Consider the following 27824-nt stretch of genomic DNA (forward strand, 5'->3'; position numbering starts at 1 on the left):
TGTCTGATAACTGATACTATAATGTAGATAGTTATACCTGTAGTGAGGTCATCCTGTCTGATAACTGATACTACACTATAATGTAGATAGTTATACCTGTAGTGAGGTCGTCCTGTCTGATAACTGATACTACACTATAATGTAGATAGTTATACCTGTAGTGAGGTCATCCTGTCTGATAACTGATACTATAATGTAGATAGTTATACCTGTAGTGAGGTCATCCTGTCTGATTACTATAATGTAGATAGTTATACCTGTAGTGAGGTCATCCTGTCTGATAACTGATACTATAATGTAGATAGTTACACCTGTAGTGAGGTCGTCCTGTCTGATAACTGACACTATAATGTAGATAGTTATACCTGTAGTGAGGTCATCCTGTCTGATAACTGATACTACACTATAATGTAGATAGTTATACCTGTAGTGAGGTCATCCTGTCTGATAACTGATACTATAATGTAGATAGTTACACCTGTAGTGAGGTCGTCCTGTCTGATAACTGACACTATAATGTAGATAGTTATACCTGTAGTGAGGTCGTCCTGTCTGATAACTGATACTACACTATAATGTAGATAGTTATACCTGAAGTGAGGTCGTCCTGTCCTGTAGGACTGTGCTGTCTGCTCTGGGTCCTGTCTGATAACTGATACTATAATGTAGATAGTTATACCTGTAGTGAGGTCATCCTGTCTGATAACTGATACTATAATGTAGATAGTTATACCTGTAGTGAGGTCATTCTGTCTGATAACTGATACTATAATGCAGATAGTTATACCTGTAGTGAGGTCGTCCTGTCTGATAACTGATACTATAATGTAGATAGTTATACCTGTAGTGAGGTCATCCTGTCTGATAACTGATACTATAATGTAGATAGTTATACCTGTAGTGAGGTCATCCTGTCTGATAACTGATACTACACTATAATGTAGATAGTTATACCTGTAGTGAGGTCGTCCTGTCTGATAACTGATACTACACTATAATGTAGATAGTTATACCTGTAGTGAGGTCATCCTGTCTGATAACTGATACTATAATGTAGATAGTTATACCTGTAGTGAGGTCATCCTGTCTGATAACTGATACTACACTATAATGTAGATAGTTATACCTGTAGTGAGGTCGTCCTGTCTGATAACTGATACTACACTATAATGTAGATAGTTATACCTGTAGTGAGGTCATCCTGTCTGATAACTGATACTATAATGTAGATAGTTATACCTGTAGTGAGGTCATCCTGTCTGATAACTGATACTATAATGTAGATAGTTATACCTGTAGTGAGGTCATCCTGTCTGATTACTATAATGTAGATAGTTATACCTGTAGTGAGGTCATCCTGTCTGATAACTGATACTATAATGTAGATAGTTACACCTGTAGTGAGGTCGTCCTGTCTGATAACTGACACTATAATCTAGATAGTTATACCTGTAGTGAGGTCATCCTGTCTGATAACTGATACTACACTATAATGTAGATAGTTATACCTGTAGTGAGGTCATCCTGTCTGATAACTGATACTACACTATAATGTAGATAGTTATACCTGTAGTGAGGTCATCCTGTCTGATAACTGATACTATAATGTAGATAGTTATACCTGTAGTGAGGTCGTCCTGTCTGATAACTGATACTATACTATAATGTAGATAGTTATACCTGTAGTGAGGTCGTCCTGTCTGATAACTGATACTATAATGTAGATTGTTATATCTGTAGTGAGGTCATCCTGTCTGATAACTGATACTATACTATAATGTAGATAGTTATACCTGTAGTGAGGTCATCCTGTCTGATAACTGATACTATAATGTAGATAGTTATAGCTGTAGTGAGGTCGTCCTGTCTGATAACTGATACTATACTATAATGTAGATAGTTATACCTGTAGTGAGGTCATCCTGTCTGATAACTGATACTATAATGTAGATAGTTATACCTGTAGTGAGGTCATCCTGTCTGATAACTGATACTATAATGTAGATAGTTATACCTGTAGTGAGGTCATCCTGTCTGATAACTGATACTATAATGTAGATAGTTATACCTGTAGTGAGGTCATCCTGTCTGATAACTGATACTATAATGTAGATAGTTATACCTGTAGTGAGGTCATCCTGTCTGATAACTGATACTATAATGTAGATAGTTATACCTGTAGTGAGGTCATCCTGTCTGATAACTGATACTATAATGTAGATAGTTATACCTGTAGTGAGGTCATCCTGTCTGATAACTGACACTATAATGTAGATAGTTATACCTGTAGTGAGGTCGTCCTGTCTGATAACTGACACTATAATGTAGATAGTTACACCTGTAGTGAGGTCATCCTGTCTGATAACTGATACTACACTATAATGTAGATAGTTATACCTGTAGTGAGGTCATCCTGTCTGATAACTGATACTATAATGTAGATAGTTATACCTGTAGTGAGGTCATCCTGTCTGATAACTGATACTATACTATAATGTAGATAGTTACACCTGTAGTGAGGTCATCCTGTCTGATAACTGATACTACACTATAATGTAGATAGTTATACCTGTAGTGAGGTCATCCTGTCTGATAACTGATACTACACTATAATGTAGATAGTTACACCTGTAGTGAGGTCATCCTGTCTGATAACTGATACTATAATGTAGATAGTTATACCTGTAGTGAGGTCGTCCTGTCCTGTAGGACTGTGCTGTCTGCTCTGGGTCCTGTCTGATAACTGATACTATAATGTAGATAGTTATACCTGTAGTGAGGTCATCCTGTCTGATAACTGATACTATAATGTAGATAGTTATACCTGTAGTGAGGTCATCCTGTCTGATAACTGATACTACACTATAATGTAGATAGTTATACCTGTAGTGAGGTCATCCTGTCTGATAACTGATTCTATAATGTAGATAGTTACACCTGTAGTGAGGTCATCCTGTCTGATAACTGATACTACACTATAATGTAGATAGTTATACCTGTAGTGAGGTCATCCTGTCTGATAACTGATACTATAATGTAGATGGTTACACCTGTAGTGAGGTCATCCTGTCTGATAACTGATACTACACTATAATGTGGATAGTTATACCTGTAGTGAGGTCATCCTGTCTGATAACTGATACTACACTATAATGTAGATAGTTACACCTGTAGTGAGGTCATCCTGTCTGATAACTGATACTATAATGTAGATAGTTATACCTGTAGTGAGGTCGTCCTGTCCTGTAGGACTGTGCTGTATGCTCTGGGTCCTGTCTGATAACTGATACTATAATGTAGCTAGTTATACCTGTAGTGAGGTCATCCTGTCTGATAACTGATACTATAATGTAGATAGTTATACCTGTAGTGAGGTCATCCTGTCTGATAACTGATACTATACTATAATGTAGATAGTTACACCTGTAGTGAGGTCATCCTGTCTGATAACTGATACTACACTATAATGTAGATAGTTATACCTGTAGTGAGGTCATCCTGTCTGATAACTGATACTACACTATAATGTAGATAGTTATACCTGTAGTGAGGTCATCCTGTCTGATAACTGATACTATAATGTAGATAGTTATACCTGTAGTGAGGTCATCCTGTCTGATAACTGATACTACACTATAATGTAGATAGTTATACCTGTAGTGAGGTCATCCTGTCTGATAACTGATACTATAATGTAGATAGTTATACCTGTAGTGAGGTCATCCTGTCTGATAACTGATACTATACTATAATGTAGATAGTTACACCTGTAGTGAGGTCATCCTGTCTGATAACTGATACTACACTATAATGTAGATAGTTATACCTGTAGTGAGGTCATCCTGTCTGATAACTGATACTACACTATAATGTAGATAGTTACACCTGTAGTGAGGTCATCCTGTCTGATAACTGATACTATAATGTAGATAGTTATACCTGTAGTGAGGTCGTCCTGTCCTGTAGGACTGTGCTGTCTGCTCTGGGTCCTGTCTGATAACTGATACTATAATGTAGATAGTTATACCTGTAGTGAGGTCATCCTGTCTGATAACTGATACTATAATGTAGATAGTTATACCTGTAGTGAGGTCATCCTGTCTGATAACTGATACTACACTATAATGTAGATAGTTATACCTGTAGTGAGGTCATCCTGTCTGATAACTGATTCTATAATGTAGATAGTTACACCTGTAGTGAGGTCATCCTGTCTGATAACTGATACTACACTATAATGTAGATAGTTATACCTGTAGTGAGGTCATCCTGTCTGATAACTGATACTATAATGTAGATGGTTACACCTGTAGTGAGGTCATCCTGTCTGATAACTGATACTACACTATAATGTGGATAGTTATACCTGTAGTGAGGTCATCCTGTCTGATAACTGATACTACACTATAATGTAGATAGTTACACCTGTAGTGAGGTCATCCTGTCTGATAACTGATACTATAATGTAGATAGTTATACCTGTAGTGAGGTCGTCCTGTCCTGTAGGACTGTGCTGTCTGCTCTGGGTCCTGTCTGATAACTGATACTATAATGTAGCTAGTTATACCTGTAGTGAGGTCATCCTGTCTGATAACTGATACTATAATGTAGATAGTTATACCTGTAGTGAGGTCATCCTGTCTGATAACTGATACTATACTATAATGTAGATAGTTACACCTGTAGTGAGGTCATCCTGTCTGATAACTGATACTACACTATAATGTAGATAGTTATACCTGTAGTGAGGTCATCCTGTCTGATAACTGATACTACACTATAATGTAGATAGTTATACCTGTAGTGAGGTCATCCTGTCTGATAACTGATACTATAATGTAGATAGTTATACCTGTAGTGAGGTCATCCTGTCTGATAACTGATACTATAATGTAGATAGTTACACCTGTAGTGAGGTCATCCTGTCTGATAACTGATACTACACTATAATGTAGATAGTTATACCTGTAGTGAGGTCATCCTGTCTGATAACTGATACTATAATGTAGATAGTTATACCTGTAGTGAGGTCATCCTGTCTGATAACTGATACTATACTATAATGTAGATAGTTACACCTGTAGTGAGGTCATCCTGTCTGATAACTGATACTACACTATAATGTAGATAGTTATACCTGTAGTGAGGTCATCCTGTCTGATAACTGATACTACACTATAATGTAGATAGTTACACCTGTAGTGAGGTCATCCTGTCTGATAACTGATACTATAATGTAGATAGTTATACCTGTAGTGAGGTCGTCCTGTCCTGTAGGACTGTGCTGTCTGCTCTGGGTCCTGTCTGATAACTGATACTATAATGTAGATAGTTATACCTGTAGTGAGGTCATCCTGTCTGATAACTGATACTATAATGTAGATAGTTATACCTGTAGTGAGGTCATCCTGTCTGATAACTGATACTACACTATAATGTAGATAGTTATACCTGTAGTGAGGTCATCCTGTCTGATAACTGATACTATAATGTAGATAGTTACACCTGTAGTGAGGACACCCTGTCTGATAACTGATACTTCACTATAATGTAGATAGTTATACCTGTAGTGAGGTCATCCTGTCTGATAACTGATACTATAATGTAGATAGTTATACCTGTAGTGAGGTCATCCTGTCTGATAACTGATACTATACTATAATGTAGATAGTTACACCTGTAGTGAGGTCATCCTGTCTGATAACTGATACTACACTATAATGTAGATAGTTATACCTGTAGTGAGGTCATCCTGTCTGATAACTGATACTACACTATAATGTAGATAGTTACACCTGTAGTGAGGTCATCCTGTCTGATAACTGATACTATAATGTAGATAGTTATACCTGTAGTGAGGTCGTCCTGTCCTGTAGGACTGTGCTGTCTGCTCTGGGTCCTGTCTGATAACTGATACTATAATGTAGCTAGTTATACCTGTAGTGAGGTCATCCTGTCTGATAACTGATACTATAATGTAGATAGTTATACCTGTAGTGAGGTCATCCTGTCTGATAACTGATACTATACTATAATGTAGATAGTTACACCTGTAGTGAGGTCATCCTGTTTGATAACTGATACTACACTATAATGTAGATAGTTATACCTGTAGTGAGGTCATCCTGTCTGATAACTGATACTATAATGTAGATAGTTATACCTGTAGTGAGGTCATCCTGTCTGATAACTGATACTATACTATAATGTAGATAGTTACACCTGTAGTGAGGTCATCCTGTTTGATAACTGATACTACACTATAATGTAGATAGTTATACCTGTAGTGAGGTCATCCTGTCTGATAACTGATACTATAATGTAGATAGTTATAGCTGTAGTGAGGTCGTCCTGTCTGATAACTGATACTATACTATAATGTAGATAGTTATACCTGTAGTGAGGTCATCCTGTCTGATAACTGATACTATAATGTAGATAGTTATACCTGTAGTGAGGTCATCCTGTCTGATAACTGATACTATAATGTAGATAGTTATACCTGTAGTGAGGTCATCCTGTCTGATAACTGATACTATAATGTAGATAGTTATACCTGTAGTGAGGTCATCCTGTCTGATAACTGATACTATAATGTAGATAGTTATACCTGTAGTGAGGTCGTCCTGTCTGATAACTGATACTATACTATAATGTAGATAGTTACACCTGTAGTGAGGTCATCCTGTCTGATAACTGATACTATAATGTAGATAGTTACACCTGTAGTGAGGTCATCCTGTCTGATAACTGATACTATAATGTAGATAGTTATACCTGTTGTGAGGTCATCCTATCTGATAACTGATACTATAATGTAGATAGTTATACCTGTAGTGAGGTCATCCTGTCTGATAACTGATACTATACTATAATGTAGATAGTTATACCTGTAGTGAGGTCATCCTGTCTGATAACTGATACTACACTATAATGTAGATAGTTATACCTGTAGTGAGGTCATCCTGTCTGATAACTGATACTATAATGTAGATAGTTATACCTGTAGTGAGGTCGTCCTGTCTGATAACTGATACTACACTATAATGTAGATAGTTATACCTGTAGTGAGGTCATCCTGTCTGATAACTGATACTATAATGTAGATAGTTATACCTGTAGTGAGGTCGTCCTGTCTGATAACTGATACTATACTATAATGTAGATAGTTACACCTGTAGTGAGGTCATCCTGTCTGATAACTGATACTACACTATAATGTAGATAGTTATACCTGTAGTGAGGTCATCCTGTCTGATAACTGATACTATAATGTAGATAGTTATACCTGTAGTGAGGTCATCCTGTCTGATAACTGATACTATACTATAATGTAGATAGTTACACCTGTAGTGAGGTCATCCTGTCTGATAACTGATACTACACTATAATGTAGATAGTTATACCTGTAGTGAGGTCATCCTGTCTGATACTACACTATAATGTAGATAGTTACACCTGTAGTGAGGTCATCCTGTCTGATAACTGATACTATAATGTAGATAGTTATACCTGTAGTGAGGTCGTCCTGTCCTGTAGGACTGTGCTGTCTGCTCTGGGTCCTGTCTGATAACTGATACTATAATGTAGCTAGTTATACCTGTAGTGAGGTCATCCTGTCTGATAACTGATACTATAATGTAGATAGTTATACCTGTAGTGAGGTCATCCTGTCTGATAACTGATACTATACTATAATGTAGATAGTTACACCTGTAGTGAGGTCATCCTGTCTGATAACTGATACTACACTATAATGTAGATAGTTATACCTGTAGTGAGGTCATCCTGTCTGATAACTGATACTACACTATAATGTAGATAGTTATACCTGTAGTGAGGTCATCCTGTCTGATAACTGATACTATAATGTAGATAGTTATACCTGTAGTGAGGTCATCCTGTCTGATAACTGATACTATACTATAATGTAGATAGTTACACCTGTAGTGAGGTCATCCTGTCTGATAACTGATACTACACTATAATGTAGATAGTTATACCTGTAGTGAGGTCATCCTGTCTGATAACTGATACTACACTATAATGTAGATAGTTACACCTGTAGTGAGGTCATCCTGTCTGATAACTGATACTATAATGTAGATAGTTATACCTGTAGTGAGGTCGTCCTGTCCTGTAGGACTGTGCTGTCTGCTCTGGGTCCTGTCTGATAACTGATACTATAATGTAGATAGTTATACCTGTAGTGAGGTCATCCTGTCTGATAACTGATACTATAATGTAGATAGTTATACCTGTAGTGAGGTCATCCTGTCTGATAACTGATACTACACTATAATGTATATAGTTATACCTGTAGTGAGGTCATCCTGTCCTGTAGGACTGTGCTGTCTGCTCTGGGTCCTGTCTGATAACTGATACTATAATGTAGATAGTTATATCTGTAGTGAGGTCATCCTGTCCTGTAGGACTGTGCTGTCTGCTCTGGGTCCTGTCTGATAACTGATACTACACTATAATGTAGATAGTTATACCTGTAGTGAGGTCATCCTGTCTGATAACTGATACTACACTATAATGTAGATAGTTATACCTGTAGTGAGGTCGTCCTGTCCTGTAGGACTGTGCTGTCTGCTCTGGGTCCTGTCTGATAACTGATACTACACTATAATGTAGATAGTTATACCTGTAGTGAGGTCATCCTGTCTGATAACTGACACTATAATGTAGATAGTTATACCTGTAGTGAGGTCGTCCTGTCCTGTAGGACTGTGCTGTCTGCTCTGGGTCCTGCTGGCTTTTTTCAGGTCGTCCGCATCGCTGTATCGTCTGATCCAGTAGTTAAGCTCCTCCCTGTCGGCCTCCTGGCAGCGCCGCAGCACGGTGAGAGAACGCCTCGTCTTCTCCACCATGTCCATGATGCAGTTCAGCAGCTGAGGAGGAGGAAGGTACTGTATCAGGGGGAAGGTACTGTAACAGGGGAAAGTACTGTATCAGGGGGAAGGTACTGTATCAGGAAGGTACTGTATCAGGGGGAAGGTACTGTATCAGGGGAAAGGTACTGTATCAGGGGAAAGTACTGTATCAGGGGGAAGGTACTGTATCAGGAAGGTACTGTATCAGGGGGAAGGTACTGTATCAGGGGAAAGGTACTGTATCAGGGGAAAGGTACTGTATCAGGAAGGTACTGTATCAAGGGAAAGGTACTGTATCAGGGGGAAGGTACTGTATCAGGGGGAAGGTACTGTATCAGGGGGAAGGTACTGTATCAGGGGGAAGGTACTGTATCAGGGGGAAGGTACTGTATCAGGGGAAAATACTGTATCAGGGGGAAGGTACTGTATCAGGGGGAAGGTACTGTATCAGGGGGAAGGTACTGTATCAGGGGGAAGGTACTGTATCAGGAAGGTACTGTATCAGGAAGGTACTGTATCAGGGGGAAGGTACTGTATCAGGAAGGTACTGTATCAGGGGGAAGGTACTGTATCAGGAAGGTACTGTATCAGGGGCAAGGTACTGTATCAGGGGGAAGGTACTGTATCAGGAAGGTACTGTATCAGGGGGAGGTACTGTATCAGGCGGGAGGTACTGTATCAGGGGGAAGGTACTGTATCAGGGGAAGGTACTGTATCAGGGGAAGATACTGTATCAGGGGAAGGTACAGTATCAGGAAGGTACTGTATCAGGGGGAAGGTACTGTATCAGGAAGGTACTGTATCAGGGGGAAGGTACTGTATCAGGGGAATGTACTGTATCAGGGGAAGGTACTGTATCAGGGGAAGGTACTGTATCAGGGGAAGGTACTGTATCAGGGGAAGGTACTGTATCAGGGGGAAGGTACTGTATCAGGAAGGTACTGTATCAGGGGAAGGTACTGTATCAGGGGAAAGTACTGTATCAGGGGAAGGTACTGTATCAGGGGAAGGTACTGTATCAGGGGAAGGTACTGTATCAGGGGAAGGTACTGTATCAGGGGAAGGTACTGTATCAGGGGAAGGTACTGTATCAGGAAGGTACTGTATCAGGGGGGAAGGTACTCTATCAGGAGGAAGGTACTGTATCAGGGGGAGGTACTGTATCAGGAGGAAGGTACTGTATCAGGAAGGTACTGTATCAGGGGGAAGGTACTGTATCAGGAGGAAGGTACTGTATCAGGGGGAAGGTACTGTATCAGGGGGAAGGTACTGTATCAGGGGGAAGGTACTGTATCAGGAGGAAGGTACTGTATCAGGAGGAAGGTACTGTATTAGGGGGAAGGTACTGTATCAGGAGGAAGGTACTGTATCAGGAAGGTACTGTATCAGGGGAAAGTACTGTATCAGGAGGAAGGTACTGTATCAGGGGGAAGGTACTGTATCAGGGGGAAGGTACTGTATCAGGAAGGTACTGTATCAGGGGGAAGGTACTGTACCAGGATGAAGGTACTGTATCAGGAAGGTACTGTATCAGGGGAAGGTACTCTATCAGGAGGAAGGTACTGTATCAGGGGGAGGTACTGTATCAGGAGGAAGGTACTGTATCAGGGGGAAGGTACTGTATCAGGGGGAAGGTACTGTATCAGGAAGGTACTCTATCAGGAGGAAGGTACTGTATCAGGGGGAGGTACTGTATCAGGAGGAAGGTACTGTATCAGGGGGAAGGTACTGTATCAGGGGGAAGGTACTGTATCAGGGGGAAGGTACTGTATCAGGAAGGTACTGTATCAGGAGGAAGGTACTGTATCAGGGGGAAGGTACTGTATCAGGAGGAAGGTACTGTATCAGGAAGGTACTGTATCAGGGGGAAGGTACTGTATCAGGGAGAAGGTACTGTATCAGGGAGAAGGTACTGTATCAGGGGGGAGGTACTGTATCAGGAGGAAGGTACTGTATCAGGGGGAAGGTACTGTATCAGGGGGAAGGTACTGTATCAGGGGGAAGGTACTGTATCATGGGGAAGGTACTGTATCAGGAGGAATGTACTGTATCAGGAGGAAGGTACTGTATCAGGGGGAAGGTACTGTATCAGGGGGAAGGTACTGTATCAGGAGGAATGTACTGTATCAGGAGGAAGGTACTGTATCAGGAGGAAGGTACTGTATCAGGAAGATACTGTATTAGGGGGAAGGTACTGTATCAGGAGGAAGGTACTGTATCAGGAAGGTACTGTATCAGGGGAAAGTACTGTATCAGGAGGAAGGTACTGTATCAGGGGGAAGGTACTGTATCAGGGGGAAGGTACTGTATCAGGGGGAAGGTACTGTATCAGGAAGGTACTGTATCAGGGTGAAGGTACTGTATCAGGGTGAAGGTACTGTATCAGGGGAAGGTACTGTATCAGGGGGAAGGTACTGCATCAGGAGGAAGGTACTGTATCAGGGGGAAGGTACTGTATCAGGGGGAAGGTACTGTATCAGGGGGAAGGTACTGTATCAGGAGGAAGGTACTGTATCAGGAAGGTACTGTATCAGGGGGAAGGTACTGTATTAGGAGGAAGGTACTGTATCAGGGGAAAGTACTGTATCAGGAGGAAGGTACTGTATCAGGGGGAAGGTACTGTATCAGGGGAAAGTACTGTATCAGGAGGAAGGTACTGTATCAGGGGGAAGGTACTGTATAAGGGGGAAGGTACTGTATCAGGAGGAAGGTACTGTATCAGGAAGGTACTGTATCAGGGGGAAGGTACTGTATCAGGAGGAAGGTACTGTATCAGGGGAAAGTACTGTATCAGGAGGAAGGTACTGTATCAGGGGAAGGTACTGTATCAGGAGGAAGGTACTGTATCAGGAAGGTACTGTATCAGGGGGAAGGTACTGTAACAGGGGAAAGTACTGTATCAGGGGGAAGTACCTGTATCAGGAAGGTACTGTATCAGGGGGAAGGTACTGTATCAGGGGGAAGGTACTGTATCAGGGGAAAGTACTGTATCAGGGGGAAGGTACTGTATCAGGAAGGTACTGTATCAGGGGGAAGTTACTGTATCAGGGGAAAGGTACTGTATCAGGGGAAAGTACTGTATCAGGAAGGTACTGTATCAAGGGAAAGGTACTGTATCAGGGGGAAGGTACTGTATCAGGGGGAAGGTACTGTATCAGGGGGAAGGTACTGTATAATGGGAAAGTACTGTATCAGGGGGAAGGTACTGTATCAGGAAGGTACTGTATCAGGGGGAAGGTACTGTATCAGGGGAAAGGTACTGTATCAGGGGAAAGTACTGTATCAGGGGGAAGGTACTGTATCAGGGGAAGGTACTGTATCAGGGGAAGGTACTGTATCAGGAAGGTACTGTATCAGGAAGGTACTGTATCAGGGGAAGGTACTGTATCAGGAAGGTACTGTATCAGGGGAAGGTACTGTATCAGGAAGGTACTGTATCAGGAAGGTACTGTATCAGGGGAAGGTACTGTATCAGGGGAAGGTCTGTATCAGGAAGGTACTGTATCAGGGGAGGTACTGTATCAGGCGGGAGGTACTGTATCAGGCGGAGGTACTGTATCAGGCGGGAGGTACTGTATCAGGGGAAGGTACTGTATCAGGGGAAGGTACTGTATCAGGGGAAGATACTGTATCAGGGGAAGGTACAGTATCAGGAAGGTACTGTATCAGGGGAAGGTACTGTATCAGGGGAAGGTACTGTATCAGGAAGGTACTGTATCAGGGGAAAGTACTGTATCAGGGGGAAGGTACTGTATCAGGGGAAGGTACTGTATCAGGGGAAGGTACTGTATCAGGAAGGTACTGTATCAGGGGAAGGTACTGTATCAGGGGAAAGTACTGTATCAGGGGAAGGTACTGTATCAGGGGAAGGTACTGTATCAGGGGAAGGTACTGTATCAGGAAGGTACTGTATCAGGGGAGGTACTGTATCAGGCGGAGGTACTGTATCAGGCGGGAGGTACTGTATCAGGGGAAGGTACTGTATCAGGGGAAGGTACTGTATCAGGGGAAGATACTGTATCAGGGGAAGGTACAGTATCAGGAAGGTACTGTATCAGGGGGAAGGTACTGTATCAGGGGGAAGGTACTGTATCAGGAAGGTACTGTATCAGGGGAAGGTACTGTATCAGGGGAATGTACTGTATCAGGGGGAAGGTACTGTATCAGGGGAAGGTACTGTATCAGGGGAAGGTACTGTATCAGGGGAAGGTACTGTATCAGGAAGGTACTGTATCAGGGGAAGGTACTGTATCAGGGGAAAGTACTGTATCAGGGGAAGGTACTGTATCAGGGGAAGGTACTGTATCAGGGGAAGGTACTGTATCAGGGGAAGGTACTGTATCAGGAAGGTACTGTATCAGGGGAAGGTACTGTATCAGGGAAGGTACTGTACCAGGATGAAGGTACTGTATCAGGAAGGTACTGTATCAGGGGGAAGGTACTCTATCAGGAGGAAGGTACTGTATCAGGGGGAGGTACTGTATCAGAAGGAAGGTACTGTATCAGGAAGGTACTGTATCAGGGGGAAGGTACTGTATCAGGAGGAAGGTACTGTATCAGGAAGGTACTGTATCAGGAAGGTACTGTATCAGGAGGAAGGTACTGTATCAGGGGGAAGGTACTGTATCAGGAGGAAGGTACTGTATCAGGAAGGTACTGTATCAGGGAGAAGGTACTGTATCAGGGAGAAGGTACTGTATCAGGGAGAAGGTACTGTATCAGGGGGGAGGTACTGTATCAGGAGGAATGTACTGTATCAGGGGGAAGGTACTGTATCAGGGGGAAGGTACTGTATCAGGGGGAAGGTACTGTATCAGGAGGAAGGTACTGTATCAGGAGGAAGGTACTGTATTAGGGGGAAGGTACTGTATCAGGAGGAAGGTACTGTATCAGGAAGGTACTGTATCAGGGGAAAGTACTGTATCAGGAGGAAGGTACTGTATCAGGGGGAAGGCACTGTATCAGGGGGAAGGTACTGTATCAGGAAGGTACTGTATCAGGGGGAAGGTACTGTATCAGGGGGAAGGTACTGTACCAGGATGAAGGTACTGTATCAGGAAGGTACTGTATCAGGGGAAGGTACTCTATCAGGAGGAAGGTACTGTATCAGGGGGAGGTACTGTATCAGGAGGAAGGTACTGTATCAGGGGGAAGGTACTGTATCAGGAGGAAGGTACTGTATCAGGAAGGTACTGTATCAGGGGGAAGGTACTGTATCAGGGAGAAGGTACTGTATCAGGGGAAAGTACTGTATCAGGAGGAAGGTACTGTATCAGGGGGAAGGTACTGTATAAGGGGGAAGGTACTGTATCAGGAGGAAGGTACTGTATCAGGAAGGTACTGTATCAGGGGGAAGGTACTGTATCAGGAGGAAGGTACTGTATCAGGGGAAAGTACTGTATCAGGAGGAAGGTACTGTATCAGGGGAAGGTACTGTATCAGGAGGAAGGTACTGTATCAGGAAGGTACTGTATCAGGGGGAAGGTACTGTAACAGGGGAAAGTACTGTATCAGGGGGAAGTACCTGTATCAGGAAGGTACTGTATCAGGGGAAGGTACTGTATCAGGGGAAGGTACTGTATCAGGGAAAGTACTGTATCAGGGGAAGGTACTGTATCAGGAAGGTACTGTATCAGGGGAAGTTACTGTATCAGGGAAAGGTACTGTATCAGGGGAAAGTACTGTATCAGGAAGGTACTGTATCAAGGGAAAGGTACTGTATCAGGGGAAGGTACTGTATCAGGGGAAGGTACTGTATCAGGGGAAGGTACTGTATAATGGGAAAGTACTGTATCAGGGGGAAGGTACTGTATCAGGAAGGTACTGTATCAGGGGGAAGGTACTGTATCAGGGGAAAGGTACTGTATCAGGGGAAAGTACTGTATCAGGGGAAGGTACTGTATCAGGGGGAAGGTACTGTATCAGGGGGAAGGTACTGTATCAGGGGGAAGGTACTGTATCAGGAAGGTACTGTATCAGGAAGGTACTGTATCAGGGGGAAGGTACTGTATCAGGAAGGTACTGTATCAGGGGGAAGGTACTGTATCAGGAAGGTACTGTATCAGGAAGGTACTGTATCAGGGGGAAGGTACTGTATCAGGGGGAAGGTCTGTATCAGGAAGGTACTGTATCAGGGGGAGGTACTGTATCAGGCGGGAGGTACTGTATCAGGCGGGAGGTACTGTATCAGGCGGGAGGTACTGTATCAGGCGGGAGGTACTGTATCAGGGGAAGGTACTGTATCAGGGGAAGGTACTGTATCAGGGGAAGATACTGTATCAGGGGAAGGTACAGTATCAGGAAGGTACTGTATCAGGGGAAGGTACTGTATCAGGGGAAGGTACTGTATCAGGAAGGTACTGTATCAGGGGAAAGTACTGTATCAGGGGAAGGTACTGTATCAGGGGAAGGTACTGTATCAGGGGAAGGTACTGTATCAGGAAGGTACTGTATCAGGGGAAGGTACTGTATCAGGGGAAAGTACTGTATCAGGGGAAGGTACTGTATCAGGGGAAGGTACTGTATCAGGGGAAGGTACTGTATCAGGGGAAGGTACTGTATGAGGAAGGTACTGTATCAGGGGAAGGTACTGTATCAGGGGAAGATACTGTATCAGGGGAAGGTACAGTATCAGGAAGGTACTGTATCAGGGGGAAGGTACTGTATCAGGGGAAGGTACTGTATCAGGAAGGTACTGTATCAGGGGGTAGGTACTGTATCAGGGGAATGTACTGTATCAGGGGAAGGTACTGTATCAGGGGGAAGGTACTGTATCAGGGGGAAGGTACTGTATCAGGGGAAGGTACTGTATCAGGAAGGTACTGTATCAGGGGAAGGTACTGTATCAGGGGAAAGTACTGTATCAGGGGAAGGTACTGTATCAGGGGAAGGTACTGTATCAGGGGGAAGGTACTGTATCAGGGGGAAGGTACTGTATGAGGAAGGTACTGTATCAGGGGGAAGGTACTGTATCAGGGGGAAGGTACTGTACCAGGATGAAGGTACTGTATGAGGAAGGTACTGTATCAGGGGGAAGGTACTGTATCAGGGGGAAGGTACTGTACCAGGATGAAGGTACTGTATCAGGAAGGTACTGTATCAGGGGGAAGGTACTCTATCAGGAGGAAGGTACTGTATCAGGGGGAGGTACTGTATCAGAAGGAAGGTACTGTATCAGGAAGGTACTGTATCAGGGGGAAGGTACTGTATCAGGAGGAAGGTACTGTATCAGGAAGGTACTGTATCAGGAAGGTACTGTATCAGGAGGAAGGTACTGTATCAGGGGGAAGGTACTGTATCAGGAGGAAGGTACTGTATCAGGAAGGTACTGTATCAGGGGGAAGGTACTGTATCAGGGAGAAGGTACTGTATCAGGGAGAAGGTACTGTATCAGGGGGGAGGTACTGTATCAGGAGGAATGTACTGTATCAGGGGGAAGGTACTGTATCAGGGGGAAGGTACTGTATCAGGGGGAAGGTACTGTATCAGGAGGAAGGTACTGTATCAGGAGGAAGGTACTGTATTAGGGGGAAGGTACTGTATCAGGAGGAAGGTACTGTATCAGGAAGGTACTGTATCAGGGGAAAGTACTGTATCAGGAGGAAGGTACTGTATCAGGGGGAAGGCACTGTATCAGGGGGAAGGTACTGTATCAGGAAGGTACTGTATCAGGGGGAAGGTACTGTATCAGGGGGAAGGTACTGTACCAGGATGAAGGTACTGTATCAGGAAGGTACTGTATCAGGGGAAGGTACTCTATCAGGAGGAAGGTACTGTATCAGGGGGAGGTACTGTATCAGGAGGAAGGTACTGTATCAGGGGGAAGGTACTGTATCAGGAGGAAGGTACTGTATCAGGAAGGTACTGTATCAGGGGGAAGGTACTGTATCAGGGAGAAGGTACTGTATCAGGGAGAAGGTACTGTATCAGTGGGGAGGTACTGTATCAGGAGGAAGGTACTGTATCAGGGGGAAGGTACTGTATCAGGGGGAAGGTACTGTATCAGGGGAAGGTACTGTATCAGGGGGAAGGTACTGTATCAGGGGGAAGGTACTGTATCAGGGGGAAGGTACTGTATCAGGGGGAATGTACTGTATCAGGAGGAAGGTACTGTATCAGGGGGAAGGTACTGTATCAGGGGGAAGGTACTGTATCAGGAGGAATGTACTGTATCAGGAGGAAGGTACTGTATCAGGAGGAAGGTACTGTATCAGGAAGATACTGTATTAGGGGGAAGGTACTGTATCAGGAGGAAGGTACTGTATCAGGAAGGTACTGTATCAGGGGAAAGTACTGTATCAGGAGGAAGGTACTGTATCAGGGGGAAGGTACTGTATCAGGGGGAAGGTACTGTATCAGGAAGGTACTGTATCAGGAAGGTACTGTATCAGGGTGAAGGTACTGTATCAGGGTGAAGGTACTGTATCAGGGGAAGGTACTGTATCAGGGGGAAGGTACTGTATCAGGAGGAAGGTACTGTATCAGGGGGAAGGTACTGTATCAGGGGGAAGGTACTGTATCAGGGGAAGGTACTGTATCAGGGGAAGGTACTGTATCAGGGGAAGGTACTGTATCAGGAGGAAGGTACTGTATCAGGGGAAAGTACTGTATCAGGAGGAAGGTACTGTATCAGGGGGAAGGTACTGTATCAGGAGGAAGGTACTGTATCAGGAAGGTACTGTATCAAGGGAAAGGTACTGTATCAGGGGGAAGGTACTGTATCAGGGGGAAGGTACTGTATCAGGGGGAAGGTACTGTATAACGGGAAAGTACTGTATCAGGGGGAAGGTACTGTATCAGGAAGGTACTGTATCAGGGGGAAGGTACTGTATCAGGGGAAAGGTACTGTATCAGGGGGAAGGTACTGTATAACGGGAAAGTACTGTATCAGGGGGAAGGTACTGTATCAGGAAGGTACTGTATCAGGGGGAAGGTACTGTATCAGGGGAAAGGTACTGTATCAGGGGAAAGGTACTGTATCAGGGGAAGGTACTGTATCAGGGGAAGGTACTGTATCAGGGGGAAGGTACTGTATCAGGGGAAAGGTACTGTATCAGGGGAAAGTACTGTATCAGGAAGGTACTGTATCAGGGGAAAGGTACTGTATCAGGGGAAGGTACTGTATCAGGGGAAGGTACTGTATCAGGGGAAGGTACTGTATAACGGGAAAGTACTGTATCAGGGGGAAGGTACTGTATCAGGAAGGTACTGTATCAGGGGGAAGGTACTGTATCAGGGGAAAGGTACTGTATCAGGGGAAAGTACTGTATCAGGGGGAAGGTACTGTATCAGGGGGAAGGTACTGTATCAGGGGGAAGGTACTGTATCAGGGAGAAGGTACTGTATCAGGAAGGTACTGTATCAGGGGGAAGGTACTGTATCAGGAAGGTACTGTATCAGGGGGAAGGTACTGTATCAGGAAGGTACTGTATCAGGCGGGAGGTACTGTATCAGGGGAAGGTACTGTATCAGGGGAAGATACTGTATCAGGGGAAGGTACAGTATCAGGAAGGTACTGTATCAGGGGAAGGTACTGTATCAGGAAGGTACTGTATCAGGGGAAGGTACTGTATCAGGGGGAAGGTACTGTATCAGGGGGAAGGTACTGTATCAGGGGGAAGGTACTGTATCAGGGGGAAGGTACTGTATCAGGAAGGTACTGTATCAGGGGGAAGGTACTGTATCAGGGGAAAGTACTGTATCAGGGGGAAGGTACTGTATCAGGGGGAAGGTACTGTATCAGGGGGAAGGTACTGTATCAGGGGGAAGGTACTGTATCAGGAAGGTACTGTATCAGGGGGAAGGTACTGTATCAGGGGGAAGGTACTGTACCAGGATGCAGGTACTGTATCAGGAAGGTACTGTATCAGGGGGAAGGTACTCTATCAGGAGGAAGGTACTGTATCAGGGGGAGGTACTGTATCAGGAGGAAGGTACTGTATCAGGAAGGTACTGTATCAGGGGGAAGGTACTGTATCAGGAGGAAGGTACTGTATCAGGAGGAAGGTACTGTATCAGGGGGAAGGTACTGTATCAGGGGGAAGGTACTGTATCAGGGGGAAGGTACTGTATCAGGAGGAAGGTACTGTATCAGGAGGAAGGTACTGTATTAGGGGGAAGGTACTGTATCAGGAGGAAGGTACTGTATCAGGAAGGTACTGTATCAGGGGAAAGTACTGTATCAGGAGGAAGGTACTGTATCAGGGGAAGGTACTGTATCAGGGGAAGGTACTGTATCAGGAAGGTACTGTATCAGGGGAAGGTACTGTATCAGGGGGAAGGTACTGTACCAGGATGAAGGTACTGTATCAGGAAGGTACTGTATCAGGGAAGGTACTCTATCAGGAGGAAGGTACTGTATCAGGGGAGGTACTGTATCAGGAGGAAGGTACTGTATCAGGGGGAAGGTACTGTATCAGGGGGAAGGTACTGTATCAGGAAGGTACTCTATCAGGAGGAAGGTACTGTATCAGGGGGAGGTACTGTATCAGGAGGAAGGTACTGTATGAGGGGGAAGGTACTGTATCAGGGGGAAGGTACTGTATCAGGAAGGTACTGTATCAGGGGGAAGGTACTGTATCAGGGGGAAGGTACTGTACCAGGATGAAGGTACTGTATCAGGAAGGTACTGTATCAGGGGAAGGTACTCTATCAGGAGGAAGGTACTGTATCAGGGGGAGGTACTGTATCAGGAGGAAGGTACTGTATCAGGGGGAAAGTACTGTATCAGGGGGAAGGTACTGTATCAGGAAGGTACTCTATCAGGAGGAAGGTACTGTATCAGGGGGAGGTACTGTATCAGGAGGAAGGTACTGTATGAGGGGGAAGGTACTGTATCAGGGGGAAGGTACTGTATCAGGAAGGTACTGTATCAGGAGGAAGGTACTGTATCAGGGGGAAGGTACTGTATCAGGAGGAAGGTACTGTATCAGGAAGGTACTGTATCAGGGGGAAGGTACTGTATCAGGAAGGTACTGTATCAGGAGGAAGGTACTGTATCAGGGGGAAGGTACTGTATCAGGAGGAAGGTACTGTATCAGGAAGGTACTGTATCAGGGGGAAGGTACTGTATCAGGGAGAAGGTACTGTATCAGGGAGAAGGTACTGTATCAGGGGGGAGGTACTGTATCAGGAGGAAGGTACTGTATAAGGGGGAAGGTACTGTATCAGGGGGAAGGTACTGTATCAGGGAGAAGGTACTGTATCAGGAGGAATGTACTGTATCAGGAGGAAGGTACTGTATCAGGGGGAAGGTACTGTATCAGGAGGAAGGTACTGTATCAGGAAGATACTGTATTAGGGGGAAGGTACTGTATCAGGAGGAAGGTACTGTATCAGGAAGGTACTGTATCAGGGGAAAGTACTGTATCAGGAGGAAGGTACTGTATCAGGGGGAAGGTACTGTATCAGGGGGAAGGTACTGTATCAGGAAGGTACTGTATCAGGGTGAAGGTACTGTATCAGGGTGAAGGTACTGTATCAGGGTGAAGGTACTGTATCAGGGTGAAGGTACTGTATCAGGGGAAGGTACTGTATCAGGGGAAGGTACTGTATCAGGGGGAAGGTACTGTATCAGGAGGAAGGTACTGTATCAGGGGGAAGGTACTGTATCAGGGGGAAGGTACTGTATCAGGGGGAAGGTACTGCATCAGGAGGAATGTACTGTATCAGGAGGAAGGTACTGTATCAGGAAGGTACTGTATTAGGGGGAAGGTACTGTATCAGGGGGAAGGTACTGTATCAGGGGAAAGTACTGTATCAGGAGGAAGGTACTGTATCAGGGGGAAGGTACTGTATCAGGAGGAAGGTACTGTATGAGGGGGAAGGTACTGTATCAGGGGGAAGGTACTGTATCAGGAAGGTACTGTATCAGGAGGAAGGTACTGTATCAGGGGGAAGGTACTGTATCAGGAGGAAGGTACTGTATCAGGAAGGTACTGTATCAGGGGGAAGGTACTGTATCAGGGAGAAGGTACTGTATCAGGGAGAAGGTACTGTATCAGGGGGATGTACTGTATCAGGAGGAAGGTACTGTATCAGGGGGAAGGTACTGTATCAGGGGGAAGGTACTGTATCAGGGGGAAGGTACTGTATCAGGAGGAATGTACTGTATCAGGAGGAAGGTACTGTATCAGGGGGAAGGTACTGTATCAGGAGGAAGGTACTGTATCAGGAAGGTACTGTATCAGGGGAAAGTACTGTATCAGGAGGAAGGTACTGTATTAGGGGGAAGGTACTGTATCAGGGGGAAGGTACTGTATCAGGGGGAAGGTACTGTATCAGGAAGGTACTGTATCAGGGTGAAGGTACTGTATCAGGGTGAAGGTACTGTATCAGGGTGAAGGTACTGTATCAGGGTGAAGGTACTGTATCAGGGGAAGGTACTGTATCAGGGGAAGGTACTGTATCAGGGGGAAGGTACTGTATCAGGAGGAAGGTACTGTATCAGGGGGAAGGTACTGTATCAGGGGGAAGGTACTGTATCAGGGGGAAGGTACTGTATCAGGGGAAGGTACTGTATCAGGAGGAAGGTACTGTATCAGGAAGGTACTGTATCAGGGGAAAGTACTGTATCAGGAGGAAGGTACTGTATCAGGAGGAAGGTACTGTATCAGGAAGGTACTGTATCAGGGGGAAGGTACTGTATCAGGGGGAAGGTACTGTATCAGGGGAAGGTACTGTATCAGGGGAAGGTACTGTATCAGGGTGAAGGTACTGTATCAGGGGGAAGGTACTGTATCAGGAGGAAGGTACTGTATCAGGAAGGTACTGTATCAGGGGGAAGGTACTGTATCAGGGGGAAGGTACTGTATCAGGGGGAAGGTACTGTATCAGGGGGAAGGTACTGTATCAGGGTGAAGGTACTGTATCAGGGGGAAGGTACTGTATCAGGGGGAAGGTACTGTATCAGGGGGAAGGTACTGTATCAGGGGGAAGGTACTGTATCACGAGGAAGGTACTGTATCAGGAAGGTACTGTATCAGGGAGAAGGTACTGTATCAGGGAGAAGGTACTGTATCAGGGGGGAGGTACTGCATCAGGAGGAATGTACTGTATCAGGAGGAAGGTACTGTATCAGGAAGGTACTGTATTAGGGGGAAGGTACTGTATCAGGAGGAAGGTACTGTATCAGGAAGATACTGTATCAGGGGAAAGTACTGTATCAGGAGGAAGGTACTGTATCAGGGGGAAGGTACTGTATCAGGAGGAAGGTACTGTATCAGGGGGAAGGTACTGTATCAGGGGGAAGGTACTGTATCAGGGGGAAGGTACTGTATCAGGAGGAATGTACTGTATCAGGGGGAAGGTACTGTATCAGGGGGAAGGTACTGTATCAGGGGAAAGGTACTGTATCAGGGGGAAGGTACTGTATCAGGAGGAAGGTACTGTATCAGGAAGGTACTGTATCAGGGGGAAGGTACTGTATCAGGAGGAATGTACTGTATCAGGGGGAATGTACTGTATCAGTGAGAAGGTACTGTATCAGGGAGAAGGTACTGTATCAGGAGGAAGGTACTGTATCAGGGAGAAGGTACTGTATCAGGTGGAGGTACTGTATTAGGGAGAAGGTACTGTATCAGGGAGAAGGTACTGTATCAGGGAGAAGGTACTGTATCAGGGAGAAGGTACTGTATCAGGGAGAAGGTACTGTATCAGGGGGGAGGTACTGTATCAGGGGGAAGGTACTGTATCAGGGGGAAGGTACTGTATCAGGGGAAGGTACTGTATCAGGGGAAGGTACTGTTTCAGGGGAAGGTACTGTATCAGGAGGAATGTACTGTATCAGGGGGAATGTACTGTATCAGTGAGAAGGTACTGTATCAGGGAGAAGGTACTGTATCAGGAGGAAGGTACTGTATCAGGGAGAAGGTACTGTATCAGGGGGAGGTACTGTATTAGGGAGAAGGTACTGTATCAGGGAGAAGGTACTGTATCAGGGGGAGGTACTGTATCAGGGAGAAGGTACTGTATCAGGGAGAAGGTACTGTATCAGGGGAGGTACTGCATCAGGAGGAATGTACTGTATCAGGGGAAGGTACTGTATCAGGGGAAGGTACTGTATCAGGGGAAGGTACTGTTTCAGGAGAAGGTACTGTATCAGGGGAAGGTACTGTATGAGGAGGAAGGTAATGTATGACGAAGGTACTGTATCAGGAAGGTACTGTATCAGGGGAAGGGCCTGTATCAGGGGAAGGTACTGTATCAGGAGAAGGTACTGTATCAGGGGAGGTACTGCATCTGGAGGAATGTACTGTATCAGGAGGAAGGTACTGTATCAGGGAAAGGTACTGTATCAGGGGAAAGTACTGTATCAGGGGAAGGTACTGTATCAGGGGAAGGTACTGTATCAGGAAGGTACTGTATCAGGGGAAGGTACTGTATCAGGGGGAAGGTACTGTATCAGGGGAAGGTACTGTATCAGGAAGGTACTGTATCAGGAAGGTACTGTATCAGGGGGAAGGTACTGTACCAGGATGAAGGTACTGTATCAGGAAGGTACTGTATCAGGGGGGAGGTACTCTATCAGGAGGAAGGTACTGTATCAGGGGGAGGTACTGTATCAGGAGGAAGGTACTGTATCAGGGGGAAGGTACTGTATCAGGAAGGTACTGTATCAGGGGTAAGGTACTGTATCAGGAAGGTACTGTATCAGGAAGGTACTGTATCGGGAGGAAGGTGCTGTATAAGGAAGGTACTGTATCAGGGGGAAGGTACTGTATCAGGAGGAAGGTACTGTATCAGGAAGGTACTGTATCAGGGGGAAGGTACTGTATCAGGGAGAAGGTACTGTATCAGGGAGAAGGTACTGTATCAGGGAGAAGTTACTGTATCAGGAGGAATGTACTGTATCAGGGGGAAGGTACTGTATCAGGGGGAAGGTACTGTATCAGGGGGAAGGTACTGTATCAGGAGGAAGGTACTGTATCAGGAAGGTACTGTATCGGGAGGAAGGTGCTGTATAAGGAAGGTACTGTATCAGGGGGAAGGTACTGTATCAGGAGGAAGGTACTGTATCAGGAAGGTACTGTATCAGGGGGAAGGTACTGTATCAGGGAGAAGGTACTGTATCAGGGAGAAGGTACTGTATCAGGGAGAAGTTACTGTATCAGGAGGAATGTACTGTATCAGGGGGAAGGTACTGTATCAGGGGGAAGGTACTGTAGCAGGAAGGTACTGTATCAGGGGGAAGGTACTGTATCAGGAGGAAGGTACTGTATCAGGAGGAAGGTACTGTATCAGGAAGGTACTGTATCAGGGGGAAGGTACTGTATCAGGGGGAAGGTACTGTAGCAGGAAGGTACTGTATCAGGGGGAAGGTACTGTATCAGGAGGAAGGTACTGTATCAGGGGAGGTACTGTATCAGGAGGAAGGTATCAGGAGGAAGGTACTGTATCAGGGGGAGGTACTGTATCAGGAGGAAGGTACTGTATCAGGGGGAAGGTACTGTATCAGGAAGGTACTGTATCAGGGGAAGGTACTGTATCAGGAGGAAGGTACTGTATCAGGGGGAAGGTACTGTATCAGGAAGGTACTGTATCAGGAGGAAGGTATTGTATCAGGGGAAGGTACTGTATCAGGAGGAAGGTACTGTATCAGGGGAAGGTACTGTATCAGGAGGAAGGTACTGTATCAGGGGAAGGTACTGTATCAGGAAGGTACTGTATCAGGAAGAAGGTACTGTATCAGGGGGGAGGTACTGTATCAGAGAGAAGGTACTGTATCAGGGAGAAGGTACTGTATCAGGGGGGAGGTACTGTATCAGAGAGAAGGTACTGTATCAGGGAGAAGGTACTGTATCAGGGGGGAGGTACTGTATCAGGTTGGAGGTACTGTATCAGGAGGAATGTACTGTATCAGGGGGAAGGTACTGTATCAGGGGGAAGGTACTGTATCAGGGGGAAGGTACTGTATCAGGAGGAATGTACTGTATCAGGGGGAATGTACTGTATCAGTGAGAAGGTACTGTATCAGGGAGAAGGTACTGTATCAGGAGGAAGGTACTGTATCAGGGAGAAGGTACTGTATCAGGGGGAGGTACTGTATTAGGGAGAAGGTACTGTATCAGGGAGAAGGTACTGTATCAGGGGGAGGTACTGTATCAGGGAGAAGGTACTGTATCAGGGAGAAGGTACTGTATCAGGGGGGAGGTACTGCATCAGGAGGAATGTACTGTATCAGGGGAAGGTACTGTATCAGGGGAAGGTACTGTATCAGGGGAAGGTACTGTTTCAGGAGAAGGTACTGTATCAGGGGAAGGTACTGTATGAGGAGGAAGGTAATGTATGACGAAGGTACTGTATCAGGAAGGTACTGTATCAGGGGGAAGGGCCTGTATCAGGGGGAAGGTACTGTATCAGGGAGAAGGTACTGTATCAGGGGGAGGTACTGCATCTGGAGGAATGTACTGTATCAGGAGGAAGGTACTGTATCAGGGAAAGGTACTGTATCAGGGGAAAGTACTGTATCAGGGGAAGGTACTGTATCAGGGGAAGGTACTGTATCAGGAAGGTACTGTATCAGGGGAAGGTACTGTATCAGGGGAAGGTACTGTATCAGGGGAAGGTACTGTATCAGGAAGGTACTGTATCAGGGGAAGGTACTGTACCAGGATGAAGGTACTGTATCAGGAAGGTACTGTATCAGGGGGAGGTACTCTATCAGGAGGAAGGTACTGTATCAGGGGGAGGTACTGTATCAGGAGGAAGGTACTGTATCAGGGGGAAGGTACTGTATCAGGAAGGTACTGTATCAGGGGTAAGGTACTGTATCAGGAGGAATGTACTGTATCAGGAAGGTACTGTATCGGGAGGAAGGTGCTGTATAAGGAAGGTACTGTATCAGGGGGAAGGTACTGTATCAGGAGGAAGGTACTGTATCAGGAAGGTACTGTATCAGGGGGAAGGTACTGTATCAGGGAGAAGGTACTGTATCAGGAGAAGGTACTGTATCAGGAGAAGTTACTGTATCAGGAGGAATGTACTGTATCAGGGGAAGGTACTGTATCAGGGGAAGGTACTGTATCAGGGGAAGGTACTGTATCAGGAGGAAGGTACTGTATCAGGAAGGTACTGTATCGGGAGGAAGGTGCTGTATAAGGAAGGTACTGTATCAGGGGAAGGTACTGTATCAGGAGGAAGGTACTGTATCAGGAAGGTACTGTATCAGGGGAAGGTACTGTATCAGGGAGAAGGTACTGTATCAGGGAGAAGGTACTGTATCAGGAGAAGTTACTGTATCAGGAGGAATGTACTGTATCAGGGGAAGGTACTGTATCAGGGGAAGGTACTGTAGCAGGAGGAAGGTACTGTATCAGGAAGGTACTGTATCAGGGGGAAGGTACTGTATCAGGGGGAAGGTACTGTAGCAGGAAGGTACTGTATCAGGGGGAAGGTACTGTATCAGGAGGAAGGTACTGTATCAGGGGGAGGTACTGTATCAGGAGGAAGGTATCAGGAGGAAGGTACTGTATCAGGGGGAGGTACTGTATCAGGAGGAAGGTACTGTATCAGGGGGAAGGTACTGTATCAGGAAGGTACTGTATCAGGGGAAGGTACTGTATCAGGAGGAAGGTACTGTATCAGGGGGAAGGTACTGTATCAGGAAGGTACTGTATCAGGAGGAAGGTATTGTATCAGGGGGAAGGTACTGTATCAGGAGGAAGGTACTGTATCAGGGGGAAGGTACTGTATCAGGAAGGTACTGTATCAGGAAGGTACTGTATCAGGGGGAAGGTACTGTATCAGGGAGAAGGTACTGTATCAGGGGGGAGGTACTGTATCAGAGAGAAGGTACTGTATCAGGGAGAAGGTACTGTATCAGGGGGGAGGTACTGTATCAGAGAGAAGGTACTGTATCAGGGAGAAGGTACTGTATCAGGGGGGAGGTACTGTATCAGGTTGGAGGTACTGTATCAGGAGGAATGTACTGTATCAGGGGGAAGGTACTGTATCAGGGGGAAGGTACTGTATCAGGGGGAAGGTACTGTATCAGGGAGAAGGTACTGTATCAGGGAGAAGGTACTGTATCAGGGGGGAGGTACTGTATCAGGAGGAAGGTACTGTATCAGGGAGAAGGTACTGTATCAGGGAGAAGGTACTGTATCAGGAGGAATGTACTGTATCAGGAGGAAGGTACTGTATCAGGAAGGTACTGTATTAGGGGGAAGGTACTGTATCAGGAGGAAGGTACTGTATCAGGAAGGTACTGTATCAGGGGAAAGTACTGTATCAGGAGGAAGGTACTGTATCAGGGGGAAGGTACTGTATCAGGAGGAAGGTACTGTATCAGGGGGAAGGTACTGTATCAGGGGGAAGGTACTGTATCAGGGGGAAGGTACTGTATCAGGGGAAGGTACTGTATCAGGAGGAATGTACTGTATCAGGGGAAGGTACTGTATCAGGGGAAGGTACTGTATCAGGGGAAGGTACTGTATCAGGGGAAGGTACTGTATCAGGGGAAGATACTGTATCAGGAGGAAGGTACTGTATCAGGAAGGTACTGTATCAGGGGGAAGGTACTGTATCAGGAGGAATGTACTGTATCAGGGGGAATGTACTGTATCAGTGAGAAGGTACTGTATCAGGGAGAAGGTACTGTATCAGGAGGAAGGTACTGTATCAGGGAGAAGGTACTGTATCAGGTGGAGGTACTGTATTAGGGAGAAGGTACTGTATCAGGGAGAAGGTACTGTATCAGGGAGAAGGTACTGTATCAGGGAGAAGGTACTGTATCAGGGGGGAGGTACTGCATCAGGAGGAATGTACTGTATCAGGGGGAAGGTACTGTATCAGGGGGAAGGTACTGTATCAGGGGGAAGGTACTGTTTCAGGGGGAAGGTACTGTATCAGGAGGAATGTACTGTATCAGGGGGAATGTACTGTATCAGTGAGAAGGTACTGTATCAGGGAGAAGGTACTGTATCAGGAGGAAGGTACTGTATCAGG

At 45.1% G+C, this 27824-nt stretch overlaps 1 protein-coding gene across 1 annotated transcript in view; it reads right to left on the reverse strand.

The window, feature by feature from the left end:
- The window catches only part of LOC115125006 (protein CBFA2T1-like), a 181116-nt gene that overhangs the window by 48463 nt on the left and 104829 nt on the right, over positions 1-27824 (reverse strand). The window contains 1 exon segment of the mRNA XM_065018163.1: positions 8705-8897. Within this exon segment, the coding sequence (XP_064874235.1) occupies positions 8705-8897 (193 nt within the window).

Source organism: Oncorhynchus nerka, linkage group LG4 (genome assembly GCF_034236695.1).
Source record: "Oncorhynchus nerka isolate Pitt River linkage group LG4, Oner_Uvic_2.0, whole genome shotgun sequence".
In the NCBI taxonomy this organism is placed as follows: domain Eukaryota; kingdom Metazoa; phylum Chordata; class Actinopteri; order Salmoniformes; family Salmonidae; genus Oncorhynchus; species Oncorhynchus nerka.